General features: G+C 55.6%; 1 protein-coding gene across 1 annotated transcript in view; it reads left to right on the forward strand.

The window, feature by feature from the left end:
- Window positions 1–15,000, forward strand: part of NKX2-3 (NK2 homeobox 3) — a 33,865-nt gene that overhangs the window by 12,915 nt on the left and 5,950 nt on the right. The window contains exons 3-5 of the mRNA XM_078592850.1: window positions 8,281–8,654; window positions 9,788–10,008; window positions 10,058–10,256. Coding sequence (XP_078448976.1) covers window positions 8,281–8,654; window positions 9,788–10,008; window positions 10,058–10,256 — 794 coding nt within the window. The remainder of the gene's footprint in view (window positions 1–8,280; window positions 8,655–9,787; window positions 10,009–10,057; window positions 10,257–15,000) is intronic.

Here is a 15,000-nt window from a genome sequence, read left to right on the forward strand (position 1 = left end):
AGCACCACCACCAGCACCACCAGCACCACCAGCACCACCACCAGCACCACCACCACCACCACCAGAACCACCACCAGCACCACCAGCACAACCACCACCACCAGCACCACCGCCAGCACCACCAGCACCACCATCAGCACCACCACCAGCAGCACCAGCACAACCAAAGCCTCGCGTTGGCCCCATGACGCGAACTCCGCAGCGCCTGATGCGTGTCCCTGTGCGCGGTACATTTGTGTACAGTAGTGTACATCAGTGTAGGGTATGGTAGTGTACATTAGTGTACAGTAGTGTACGGTGCATTAGTGTAACAGAAATGGATCAGCACAAGCAAAGTCTGCATGGACCACTATCACAGCATTGAGAGTGTCTCGTGATTGTGTGTGTGTGATTGTGTGTGTGTGTACACAGGGTGATTGTGTGTGTTATTGTATGTGTTACTGTGTGTGTATGATTGTGTGTGTGATTATGTGTGTGTGATTGTGTGTGTGTGATTGTGTGTGTGATTGTGTGTGTATATACAGGGTGGGCAATAAGTAACGACCTGATTTGTCTTGCCTATACATTTTGAAAAATGAATAAAACACACAAACTCTAAATGATATGAAATTATGTAATCCATGGAGATTCGATACAATTGCGTACGAAAAATAATATCCTGCAAATGACCGCGTGCGTTGGTGAATCCGTGATGTTTTGACGGCATCTTCCATTCCTCTCCGTGTCAATGGAAGCGCGCGAGCACTCGAGGCGGCTTTGATGGTTTCTGTGCTGCGATTCTCGTCCCGGCTGAATCTCGACGTGGACTTAGACGCAAGAACTCTGCACTCGTCTCCGCAGCGACCGTCGCGTGATCCCCGGTCGAGCGGTGCAGCGCTCCTCCTCCTCCTCCTCGTCGATGTTGTTTCGGGGTTCTCATTGGAACTCTCCCTTACCTTGCTCAGTCAAAGTCAGAGATCGACCGCTTCGAGGTCTGCCACCACGACGCGTTGTGACCACCGCGTTGTTCCTCGTTCACGACATCGGGAGATGTTTGCCCGAATGCGCTGCGAGGTCGGAGTCGTGCGGACCGCTCTGTCAACTCGCAGCCGTCGACTTCATTATTTCTGACAAAGAATGTTTTTTACACAAAATACCGCTATTTAAAAACCAGGTAGTTACTTATGGCGCACCCTGTATGTAAAATATAAACATATATATCATCATCTTGGTTCTTTCGGTAAAGTCACGTAGAAAGGAAATAATAAAATAATAAAAATGTAATATTATAAAATAATTTTCACGACGTTTCGGCCACAACGCAAGCAGCCGTCCTCAGGTGAAGAAATATATATAAGACAAGAAAAATATCCCTCGTATATAACCTTGAACAGACTGTTGGGGAAAGTGCTGTTAGCGAGCACCTATTAAGGCCGGCACGGCACACAAGAGGGTGAGTGGGTGGCCAACAGGCACGCCCGGCCCGTCTTTGTCTCCCCAATGCTGATGTCTAAGGCTGAGTCGACCTGGTGAGGCCCATGATCGGTTCAGATAATCGTCATCGGTGTTGGCGATAAGCGGGAATTGAACTCGGGACACCGGGTTCGTAGTGCAGTGCGCTAACCGCTGCGCCACCACTCCCACAACATACGCACACACACACAAATACATATTAAACAAGTACACACACCCCATATATTTAGTATATATACGCACGCAAAGTATATGGAGTGTGTGTTGGTGTTTGTTGTGTGTGTATATATGTTTACATGTGCGTGAATGTTTTGACACTGTGTAATGAGACGTTGGATGTCGAGACTGGTCCATGTGTACACACACACACACTGATGAGGCCCTGCATGTCGAAACCGAACGTGTGTTACCGCTCCTGTGTTTGTTCGTGTTGTATCGACAGAAGAACTCTTACACACAACGTGAGGTTGAGATAAACAGTATACACAACACGTGTTCAGATAATATATATACTGTATACACGGGCACAGACACAAACACATGTGCACGTACACGTATATACATAATGTATAATATATTAATATATATACAGACTGAAATACACAGATACCGCTATACATAATCAGCATACAGATACACGCAGATCCAACTATACACTCGCATACATACACACGTACACACGTGCAGACATCCGTAACTTTCACAAATACATACGCACACACACACATGTATACGTAAATGCACACGCACACATACATAATGGTACTCACACACACATCTCAGACATGTACACAAAGATAGATACATAACAAAGACAAGCATCCTCCGCATAGCCTTTAACAGACGACTTGGTGCAAGTGCTGCTAGCGAGTGGCACTTATGCCGGCAGGCACACGAAGGAGTGGGTGCCCAACACTATACCCGGCTGCCTTTGTCTCTCCCGTGCTCATGTTTTACACACACCACACCAGATACGCATTTGAGGCTGAGTCGACCTAGCGGAGACCGGTTCAGATAATCGTCACAGGTGTTGGCCGTGAGCGGGAATCGAACGCAGGTGGCCGAGTTTGCAGCGTGCTGTGCTCACCACTGCACCACCGCTCCTCATCATATAAACATGAACACACGCGCACACGGAAAAACACACACACGTGCACACACATGCACACACACACACGTGCACACACACACACGTGCACACACACGTGCACACACACGTGCACACGCTGGTAAAATAATGTCATCTTTAGTCAAGTGTATATGAAGCGTATTAAGTTCGGTTCGTGTGTGATCGCTCACGGGCGCGGTGCTGGCCACCCACCACCCCCTCGTGCGCCGTGTCGACCTTCATCGGTGCTGCGACTCGCCAACAGCACTTGCCCCTGCAGTCTGTGAAGGCTACACGGGGGATCTTTTGTCTGTGGTGTACTCCTGTGCCGCAGTAGAGTCGAGTCGCCATTCGCGTGCGTCGCGAGCTGCGAGCGCGACACATATCTGGGCCTCCTTTAGGCCGACTCAGCCTTAAATGGGTACGTACTTAAATGGGCACCTGATGTGGTGTGTAAACATCAGCAGCGGGGAGAGACAAAGACGGCCTGGCGTGCCGGCCTTCGTTGGTGCGGCTCGCTCACGGCGCACGCCCCAACAGTCCATTCGAGACGTCGGCGGTAACCCGCGAATAAGTGAAACTCTCTTATCTGTGACACCTTTGGTTAGCCGCTTTGTTGCTAGCCGCTTTGGCGGTCCGGGCCTTTTGAGCCTGTGCTCAAATAGCCATTATTTAACATTTATATAAATAATAATTGTTATTTAACACATATATTAATAACCATTATTTAACACATATATAAATAATAACCATTATTTAACACACATATATTAATATACTAACCATTATTTTACATATATAATAACCATTTTTTAACACATATTAATACTAACCATTATTTAACACATATATAAATAATAACTTTTATTTAACATGTATATAATAACTTTGATTTAAGGCTATACGGGGGATCTTTGTTTTTTGTTGTTGTTGGTGTTGTTTGACCACGGCGAGTGGTGCACGAGGTGCCGCAGTCACTCCGGGAAGGACGCCCTGTGACTGATTGGGGGTGACTAGACATGAACCAGCCATGGCATTACGCGTGCAGTTGAGCACGCGCGATTAAGCGCTCATATGCGCCCGTTAAGTAAATGTTGACAGACGTTATGAGCAAGAAAACAGTGCGCAAGCATGCGTCTATTATTATTATAAATTAATGTTGTGCAAGAATAAGCTGACGTCAGTCCACTCAGACGATTATTAAAGGTATCGGCCACCTGTCGTCGAGGTCGTTATTTAGGTTGGAATAGTGACGCGCACGTGCACGCGCCTGCACACGTGCTTGGGGAGCGGTGGCGCAGCAGTTAGCGCGCCGCGCTACGAACCCAGCGACCCGAGTCTGATTACCGCTTACGGCCACCAGTGACTATTATCTGACCCGGTCCTGGGCCCCCCTTAGGTCGACTCGGCCTCAAATGAGTACCTGGTGTAGTGTGTAAACAACGCCACCGGCATTCACAGGTGCCACTCGCTAACACAACTTGAAGGCGATAGAGGATTGTGTGTGAGTGCCTCTATGCGGGGAGCGCTGGTGTAGTGGTTAGCGCACTGCCCTGCACTACCAAACCGGCGACCCTAAGTTCAATTACCGTCCACGGCCAACATCAGTGGCTCGTGATATCTGAACCGGTCCTGGGTCTCCTCTATGTCGACTCAGCCTTAAGAATGTACTGAGAGGGCCGTGTAATCCATCGGCGCCGGGGAGACGAGGGCGGGGCCTCAACAGGCGCTCGCGAGCAGCCCTCGGGTCGCCAGTCCGCGCGCAGCTCCGTGGAGCTCGCGACGCGGCCCGGCCCCGAGATCGCCCCCCCCCCCCCCCGGGGTGCCCCCCCCAGAGCTGTGGGATCGGATGTCTCGAATCGTTGGAGTTGGAGTGTGTCGGTGTGAGTGTGTCGGTGTGAGTTTGTCGGTGTGAGTGTGTCGGTGTGAGTGTGTCGGTGTGAGTGTGTCGGTGTGAGTTTGTCGGTGTGAGTGTGTCGGTGTGAGTGTGTCGGTGTGAGTGTGTCGGTGTGAGTGTGTCGGTGTGAGTGTGTCGGTGTGAGTGTGTCGGTGTGAGTTTGTCGGTGTGAGTGTGTCGGTGTGAGTGTGTCGGTGTGAGTGTGTCGGTGTGAGTTTGTCGGTGTGAGTGTGTCGGTGTGAGTGTGTCGGTGTGAGTGTGTCGGTGTGAGTTTGTCGGTGTGAGTGTGTCGGTGTGAGTTTGTCGGTGTGAGTGTGTCGGTGTGAGTGTGTCGGTGTGAGTGTGTCGGTGTGAGTGTGTCGGTGTGAGTTTGTCGGTGTGAGTGTGTCGGTGTGAGTGTGTCGGTGTGAGTGTGTCGGTGTGAGTGTGTCGGTGTGAGTGTGTCGGTGTGAGTGTGTCGGTGTGAGTGTGTCGGTGTGAGTGTGTCGGTGTGAGTCTGCGTGACGCAAGAGGCTCTGCGTTCAGTGCGGCGCCTTGCGACCTCCGGCTGAGAGGCGCTCTCGAAGTGGAAATTATTATCATCATCATGATCATCATCAGTGTGTGTGTGTGCTCTACAGAGTGTGTGTGTGTGCTCTACAGAGTGTGTGTGTGTGTGCTACACAGAGTGTGTGCTTTACAGAGTGTGTGTGTGTGCTCCACAGAGTGTGTGTGTGTGTGTGCTCCACAGAGTGTGTGTGTGCTCTACAGAGTGTGTGTGTGTGCTCCCCCTGCTCCACAGAGTGTGTGTGTGTGCTCCACAGAGTGTGTGTGTGCTCCACATAGTGTGTGTGTGTGTGCTCCACAGAGTGTGTGTGTGCTCCACAGAGTGTGTGTGTGTGTGCTCCACAGAGTGTGTGTGTGTGCTCCACAGAGTGTGTGTGTGCTTTACAGAGTGTGTGTGTGTGTGTGCTCCCCCTGCTCCACAGAGTGTGTGTGTGTGTGCTCCACAGAGTGTGTGTGTGTGTGCTCCACAGAGTGTGTGTGTGTGTGCTCCACAGAGTGTGTGTGTGTGTGTGCTCCACAGAGTGTGTGTGTGTATGTGTGCTCCACAGAGTGTGTGTGTGTGTGCTCCACAGAGTGTGTGTGTGTGTGCTCCACAGAGTGTGTGTGTGTGTGTGCTCCACAGAGTGTGTGTGTGCTCCACAGAGTGTGTGTGTGTGTGTGCTCCACAGAGTGTGTGTGTGTGTGTGCTCCACAGAGTGTGTGTGTGTGCTCCACAGAGTGTGTGTGTGTGCTCCACAGAGTGTGTGTGTGTGTGCTCCACAGAGTGTGTGTGTGTGTGTGTGTGCTCCCCCTGCTCCACAGAGTGTGTGTGTGTGTGCTCCACAGAGTGTGTGTGTGTGTGTGCTCCACAGAGTGTGTGTGTGTGTGCTCCACAGAGTGTGTGTGTGTGCTCCACAGAGTGTGTGTGTGTGTGCTCCACAGAGTGTGTGTGTGCTTTACAGAGTGTGTGTGTGTGTGTGCTCCCCCTGCTCCACAGAGTGTGTGTGTGTGTGCTCCACAGAGTGTGTGTGTGTGTGCTCCACAGAGTGTGTGTGTGTGTGTGCTCCACAGAGTGTGTGTGTATCGTCACGTCGCGAGTATCGTCGCCTGGTGTGTGCGGTTGCTTCCCCTTCGGGGATTCTCGGCACGTAACGCGCGCGGCCAGCAACAATCAGCGCGAGCAATGGCTGTGATAGCCCAGAGCGTAACGTGGGGTGCATGGTGTCATGTATCGATAATAATTATCGCCGCAGCTATTTACCCATTCAATTAGCAATCTGCTGAATGTGTTCCCGGAGTCGTGGTTGCGAGTACGGCATTTGACATGAGTCTGACTCTGCGTTGGCAGGGCAAGGCAGTATTTATTTAGCTAATGCTTGTTACGTCATTATCGCACGAGGCTACTGCTGTGTTGGCAGTGAAACACAAACAGCAACAACAACAACAACAACGTAACGCCTCTCTGTTCAACAATAGAACACCGCGCAGTGGCTATGAATAAGGGCCATTGCCCGAAACGTCGACTGTTGTCTTCCCCTGAAGGCCGCACGCAGTGGCGATGTAACGGATGTTCAGTCAACCCTCGCGAGACGCCGCATGAGACGCCGTAGTCGTCGATGCGTTCCTCAACAGTGAGAACGCGTTCAGCGAGAACGCGTAAAGCGAGGCGTTGCCGGGCACTCTGAGCAGGTGCCCCCCCCCCGTGCAGGTGCACTGCGCATGCGCACTGAGCAGGTGCACTGCGCATGCGCACTGAGCAGGTGCACCTGCGCAGGTGCACCTGAGCAGGTGCACTGCGCATGCGCACTGAGCACCGCGCCTGCTGTCGCTGGTGTCGCTGCGCTCGCCCTGTTGGGGCTCGGGGTGACCGCGTCGAGCGCTGCCAAGGGACTGAGTCGAGGCAGTACAGCAAATCGCACAAATTATACAACGGCAAAACATTGACCAATCGAGTACAACCACGATGTGAAGGGGCACCTGATATCGCGATAATCGTCTCATCGTGACATCACATCGCGATATCCGTGCTGGTCTCCCGTGCACAGCCCGGCAGTGCCGGTGGTGCAATTCCACATTCCTGTGGTGAGGGCAACGAGTCTCGCCATAGGACAACAACCACTCTTGATCTGCCCCACAAAGTGGTTCTTGTGTACACACACACACACGCGTGTACACACACACAAACACACGCGTGTACACACACACGCGTGTACACACACAAACACACGTGTGTACACACACAAACACACGCGTGTACACACACACACGTGTACACACACACACACGTGTATACACACACACACTTGTACACACACACGCGTGTACACACACACGTGTATACACACGCGTGTACAGACACGTGTACACACACGCGTGTACACACACACTCTTGTACACACACACGTGTACACAAAGATCCCCCGTATAGCCTTGACAGACTGTAGGGGCAAGTGCTGTTAGCGAGCACCTATGAAGGCCGAAACGTCACACGAGGTGGGTGGCCAGCACCACGCCCAGCCGCCTTTGTCTCCCCAGTGGCGATGTTTACACATCGCACCTGGTACTTATTTGAGGCTGAGGCTAAGTCGACCTAGGGGAGGCCCAGGACCGGTTCAGATAATCGTCACTGGTGTTGGCCGTGAGTGGAAATGGAACCCGGGTCACCGGGTTCATAGCGCAGCGTCGCGCTAACCGCTGCACCACCGCACACACACACACACATGCACACACACACACACATGCACACACACACACATGCACACACACACACATGCACACTAATGCCCTAAGCGATGTGCGGGGTCGCCCTTGTCACGACGCGAGATTTTCTCGTCTTGCCCCCCCTCCCACCGGCACCCTGATCCCCCCCCCCCCCCCCCGTGTTTATTTGACTTCGCGTTCGCGCCTCACGAGGTCGGATCAACACGGCGCTCCGTGTCCGTGTGTGAGTGTGTATGTTGAGTACCTGGTGAGGTGTATAAACATCGCCACTGGGGAGACAAAGGCGGTCGGGCGTGCTGCTGGCCACCCACCCCCTCGTGTGCCGTTCCGGCATTCATAGGTGCTCGCTAACAGCACTTGCCTCAGCAGTCTGTTAAGGCTACACGGGGGATCTTTGTCTTTTGGAGCGGTATTACAGCGGTTAGCGCCCCTCGCTACGAGCCCGGCGACCCAAATTCGATTACCACTCCCAGTCAACACCGGTGGTGATTATCTGAACCGGTCCTCGGTTTCCCCTAGGTCGACTCAACCTCAAATGTCTCTCCCCCCCCCCCCCCCCCCGCGCGCTCGTGCACAGTGACCCCCTGCGCGCTAGCAGACCCCGTCTCCGCCAGCCTCGCGAAGCCCCCCGCGGCGGGGGGGGAGCGGAGTCCCTGCGCCGAGTCGGGGGTGGGGGCGCACGAGCCGGCCACCGCCGCCACCCTCGGCACGACCGCCACCAACAACAACAACAACAACGCCGCCGCTGCGGCGGCCACCGCCACCTCGTCGTCCTCCTCCTCGTCATCCGCCTCGTCGCTGGGAGCGCGGCCGCGTCAGCGCCGCAAGCCGCGGGTGCTCTTCTCGCAGGCGCAGGTGTTCGAGCTGGAGCGGCGCTTCAAGCAGCAGCGCTACCTCTCGGCGCCCGAGCGCGAGCACCTCGCCTCACTCCTCAAGCTCACCTCCACGCAGGTGAGCTGGGGGGGGGGGGAGGGATTCACCTCCACGCAGGTGAGCGGGGGGGGGCGGGGCATAAACAGGAAGAGGCGGAGTCACATCAGGAAGGGGTGGGGCATATAGAGGAAGTTTCGGGGCCTGTAGAAGTTCAGCTTGGGTTAGTTAAGGTCATAGAAGCATAGAATGGACACGTGCCGCGGATGCAGCCACAGGAGTCCTGAGCAGTCCCCGTTCACGATCGCGTCACCTCTCCACACACAGTGGTCGTACAATCCCCTTGGTCATCCAATTAACCCACCCACTCAGCCACCCACTCACCCACCCACTCACCCACCCACTCAGCCACCCACTCACCTACCCACCCACTCAGCCACTCACCCACCCACCCACTCACCCACTCACCCACCCACCCACTCACCCACCCACTCAGTCACCCACTCAGCCACCCACTCAGCCACCCACTCAGCCACCCACTCACCCACCCACTCACCCACCCACTCAGCCACCCACTCACCTACCCACCCACTCAGCCACTCACCCACCCACCCACTCACCCACCCACTCAGCCACCCACTCAGCCACCCACACAGCCACCCACTCAGCCACCCACTCACCCACCCACTCACCCACCCACTCAGCCACCCACTCACCTACCCACCCACTCAGCCACTCACCCACCCACCCACTCACCCACCCACTCAGCCACCCACTCACCCACCCACCCACCCACTCACCCACCCACTCACCCACCCACTCAGCCACCCACTCAGCCACCCACTCACCCACCCACTCAGCCACCCACTCACCCACCCACCCACTCACCCACTCACCCACCCACCCACTCACCCACTCAGTCACCCACTCAGCCACCCACTCAGCCACCCACTCACCCACCCACTCAGCCACCCACTCACCTACCCACCCACTCAGCCACTCACCCACCCACCCACTCACCCACCCACTCAGCCACCCACTCAGCCACCCACTCAGCCACCCACTCACCCACCCACTCAGCCACCCACTCACCTACCGACCCACTCAGCCACTCACCCACCCACCCACTCAGCCACCCACTCAGCCACCCACTCAGCCACCCACTCAGCCACCCACTCAGCCACCCGTGTGTGTTCCCCCCCCCCCCCCTCCAGGTGAAGATCTGGTTTCAGAATCGACGCTACAAGTGCAAGCGCCAGAGGCAGGACCGCAGCCTGGAGCTGCACCAGTGCGGCCCGTTGCCCCCGCGCCGCGTGGCCGTGCCTGTGCTCGTGAGGGACGGGAGGCCTTGCCTGCCCGCGGGGGGGTCCCAGCACGGGGGGGCGGCGGCCGCGGCGGCGGCCGCCGCGGCCGCGGCGGCCGCGGCCGCGGCCGCGTACAACGCGACCTCCGTGTCGTCCCCCCCCCTACGGGGCCTACCACAGCTCCTACGGCGGCTTCTCCTGCGGGGGCTTCTCCCCGGGGCCGGCCCCCCACCACGGGGGGTACGGGGGGGCCGGGGTCGCGGCGGCCTACGGGACCCCCTCCGCCATGAACACGGCCGCGTTCATGAACGTGAATCTGCAGAGCCTCATGAACGGCGGCGGGGGGGCGGCCGCGGGGGTCGCCGGGGCCACGGGAATGGTCGGAGGGGTGGGGGGGGTGGGGGGGATGGGGGCGGGCGGAGGGGGGGCGGCGGTGGGGGCTCAATCCCCCGGGCTGCAGGGCGCCCTGCACGGAATCCGCGCGTGGTGACGGTGACGATGATGGGAGCGGTGAATGAAGAACGAACTCGAGATCGATCGAGCGGACGGACGGTCTTTACGGACCAACTTGCAGCGCAGGGGGGCGCTGACGTCATCTCCACGCTCGATCCGCTGCTGGCTGAAGCGCAGGAACCCAACTCGTGGAACCCGTGGTCTGCGGTCGATGAGTTTGGCGCGCGCGGTGAGCGGGAGGCGAGGTGGTGAGCGGGAGACAAGGTGGTGAGCGGGAGGCGAGGTGGTGAGCGGGTGGTGAGCGGGTGGTGAGCGGGAGGCGAGGTGGTGAGCGGGAGGCGAGGTGGTGAGCGGGAGGCGAGGTGGTGAGCGGGTGGCGAGCGGGAGGCGAGGTGGTGAGCGGGAGGCGAGGTGGTGAGCGGGAGGCGAGGTGGTGAGCGGGTGGTGAGCGGGAGGCGAGGTAGTGAGTGGGAGACAAGGTGGTGAGCGGGAGGCGAGGTGGTGAGCGGGTGGTGAGCGGGTGGTGAGCGGGAGGCGAGGTGGTGAGCGGGAGGCGAGGTGGTGAGCGGGTGGTGAGCGGGAGGCGAGGTGGTGAGCGGGAGGCGAGGTGGTGAGCGGGAGGCGAGGTGGTGAGCGGGAGGCGAGGTGGTGAGCGGGAGGCGAGGTGGTGAGCGGGAGGCGAGGTGGTGAGCGAGTCCCCTGGGGACTGCACCCATCTACTCACAACGGCACCTGTGTTGTTGTTGTTGCTGTGTTGTTGTTGTTGCTGTGTTGTTGTTGTTATAATTATTATATTAATATTGTTTGTTGTTGCTGTTGTTATTATATGATGGCGACATACACAGTCGCTATCATTTTATATATGCATTATATATACACAGTATATAAGCGCGTGTGGGTGTGTGTAGCCTTGACAGCAGGGCGGCTCCTGTTTTGTCTGTGTCGCCCGCTGTGGGGGGTGGAGGGGTGGGCTCGCGTAGTCCACCTCACGACCTTTAGGGGGGGTCGCGTAGTCCACCTCACGACCTTTGGGGGGGGGGGCGTGGGGTGCATCGTATCAGAATGTATCAGTTATCTTTATTTTAAAAATTAACAAACTCTCTTCCTGTTTATGTCGTGAATTCAATCAAAGCATGCAAGAGTGGTGGCGATGTTACTGGAGGTGATGTTGGTGCTGGCGATGTTGGTGATAGTGGTGGTGATGTTGGTGGTGGTGGTGGTGATGTTGGTGGTGGTGGTGATGTTGGTGGTGGTGGTGATGTTGGTGGTGGTGATGTTGGTGCTATTTTCTGTCCGTCTGCTACAGCAGAGGTGTAGGGAATTACAACAAGACCTACATCTCAGCTTTATTGACCTGGTCAAGGCCTACGATACCATCAGTATGCCTGGGCTCTGGGTTGTTCTTCGTGCTTTCAGAGTCACTGACCCTCTGCTCACAATCATTAAGGACCTTCATGATGGTGAGCGGGCCCGGGTAAAACTACGTGGCCGGGAGTCAGAGCCATTCCCTGTACACCTTCGGGTGCGACAGAGATGTCCTCTGGCTCCCACATTATTTAGCATCTATTTTGACCACGTAGTTCGTGAAGCCTTCAATAGCTGTACCGGGGGAATTTCCATTTGGTACAGATATAATAGGAGGCTGATAGATGCCCGGGTGCGATCAAGGGATAGCTCCCTATTGGTCAACCACGTCATGTATGCCGATGATTTGGTAATAGCTGCTCATTCAGAGGAGGAGTTGGAGACACTGCTGCTGAGACTGGAGCATGCCACTAAGAGGTGGGGCCTTACCATCAGCCCCACCAAAACTTAGCACCTGCCTGGGTATTTTGTAACAACGGATACTCCACCCCCACAACTCCAAATCGGTGATGGGGCAGTTGTGGAGAGAGTGGAGAGTTTCCCATACCTGGGCATTGTGCTTATGACCAGCTCCAGTTTAACAGCAGAGGTCTCACTCCGAATCAGTCGAGCGGCAATATCTTTTCATCGGTTGCATAACACTGTGTGGAAGCTGCCTGGTCTGTCGCTCCGCACGAAGCTTCAGGTCTTCTCGGCCACAGTCATTCCCTCCCTTCTCTACGCTTGCGAAACGTGGACCCTCCTAATGGAGCATCTTCGCCGGTTAGAAACATTTAGGCTGGCCTGCCTACGATCCATCCTGGGTTTAACCAGGCTGGATTGTGTGAGGAGCTTACAAATCCTTGGAAGATCTGGGCAAAGTCCATTCGGTGAGCTCCTCCGGCAGGCAAGGCTGCGTTGGCTGGGTCATGTAGACTGCATGCCCAGCCACCGCATGCCTAAACAGCTTTTGTTCGGCCGGATCGAGGGGGCTAAACGGGCGCGGCACGGGCTAGAGAAGAGATTGAGTGATGTGGTACAGGAGGACGTGGAGCTGAGTGGACTTGCGGATGACTGATACCAGCGGTGTAAAGATTGGCCTCTGTGGAGGAGGCTCGTGAAGGACGCTACTGGGCAGTTGGAGGTAGTCGCCCTCCAACAACAACGGAGGGCGGAAGAGCGATGCTCACAACAACGAGCGGAGCGCCGGGTGGCTAAAGCACAGCAAGTTGGCACAGTAGGGGGTACAGGTGGTGCATCAGCCAGTCATCTCGGTCATCTCAGTCAGTCGACCCGTGGCACCTGCTGGGTCTGCCCCGTAATCTCCTGCCAGCAGGCGTTCGATACTTCACGTGGCTTCAAGGTGCACATGGCCTGGCACAAGGCTCGTGGTGACGTCACCGCCACTTAGTGGCGAATGGCGGTTGTTGTTGATGTTGGTGGTGGTGGTGATGAGACGCTCTTTGCGCCACCTCAGCCCTCTTGACTCTGCCGAGCAGCAGCAACAACCCTGGCGAGTCACAGAGCAGAGTCACTCCCATCAATCTTCCTCCAACAGGTCCCACCACAACCCCACCACAACCCCACCAGCCCCACCACAACCCCACCAGCCCCACCACAACCCCACCAGCCCCACCACAACCCCACCACAACCCCACCAGCCCCACCACAACCCCACCAGCCCCACCACAACCCCACCACAACCCCACCAGCCCCACCACAACCCCACCAGCCCCACCACAACCCCACCAGCCCCACCACAACCCCACCAGCCCCACCACAACCCCACCACAACCCCACCAGCCCCACCACAACCCCACCAGCCCCACCACAACCCCACCAGCCCCACCACAACCCCACCACAACCCCACCAGCCCCACCACAACCCCACCAGCCCCACCACAACCCCACCAGCCCCACTACAACCCCACCACAACCCCACCAGCCCCACCACAACCCCACCAGCCCCACCACAACCCCACCAGCCCCACCACAACCCCACCACAACCCCACCACAACCCCACCACAACCCCACCACAACCCCACCAGCCCCACCACAACCCCACCAGCCCCACCACAACCCCACCACAACCCCACCACAACCCCACCACAACCCCACCAGCCCCACCACAACCCCACCACAACCCCACCAGCCCCACCACAACCCCACCACAACAACCCCTCCAGGTTTGTTCACGCGGGCGTCTATTCAGCAGTGGGTAGAGAATGTGTGATGTGTGGGTGTGTACTCAGTGTGGTGTGTGTACTGTGTGTTGTGTACTCTATGTGTGTAATGTGTGTGTACTGTGTGTGTGTTGTTTGTACTGTGTGGTGTGCCCTGTGTACTCTGTGGTGTGTACTCTGTGGTGTGTAGTCTGTGTGTCCTGTGTGTGTGTTGTTTGCACTGTATGTAGTGTGTGTACTTTGTGTGTACTATGTGTGTGTTGTTTGTACTGTGTGTGGTGTGCCCTGTGTACTTTGTGTGTGTACTCTGTAGTGTGTAGTCTATGTGTCTCCTGTGTGTGTGTTGTTTGCACTGTATGTAGTGTGTGTACTTTGTGTGTACTATGTGTGTGTTGTTTGTACTGTGTGTGGTGTGCCCTGTGTACTTTGTGTGTGTACTCTGTAGTGTGTAGTCGATGTGTCTCCTGTGTGTGTGTGTTGTGTACTGTGTGTGTACTGTGTGTGGTGTGTGCTATATTTGTGTACTGTGCATGTGAACACAAAAGACAAAGATTTCCCATGTAGCCCACATAGGCTGTTTTGGGCAAGCACAGTGAACGAACAGCAGCAGCGCCCTTCTCAATGCGAGTACTATTACATACCCATCACTACCATCATCATCACCATCATCACTATCACCATCATCACTATCACCATCACCATCATCACTATCACCATCATCACTATCACCATCATTACTATCACCATCATCACTATCACCATCATCACTGTCACCATCATCACTATCACCATCATCACCATCATCACTACCATCATCACTATCACCATCACCATCATCACTATCACCATCATCACTATCACCATCATCACTATCACCATCATCACCATCATCACTATCACCATCATCACTGTCACCATCATCACTATCACCATCATCACCATCACCATCATCACTACCATCATCATCACTATCACCATCACCATCATCACTATCACCATCATCACTATCACCATCATCACTATCACCATCATCACCATCATCACTATCACCATCATCACTGTCACCATCATCACTATCACCATCATCACCACTACCATCATCATCACCATCATCACTATCACCATCATCACTGTCACCATCA

The sequence above is a fragment of the Lampetra planeri genome, chromosome 4, assembly GCF_965212315.1.
Source record: "Lampetra planeri chromosome 4, kcLamPlan1.2.h2, whole genome shotgun sequence".
Classification (NCBI taxonomy): Eukaryota; Metazoa; Chordata; class Hyperoartia; order Petromyzontiformes; family Petromyzontidae; genus Lampetra; species Lampetra planeri.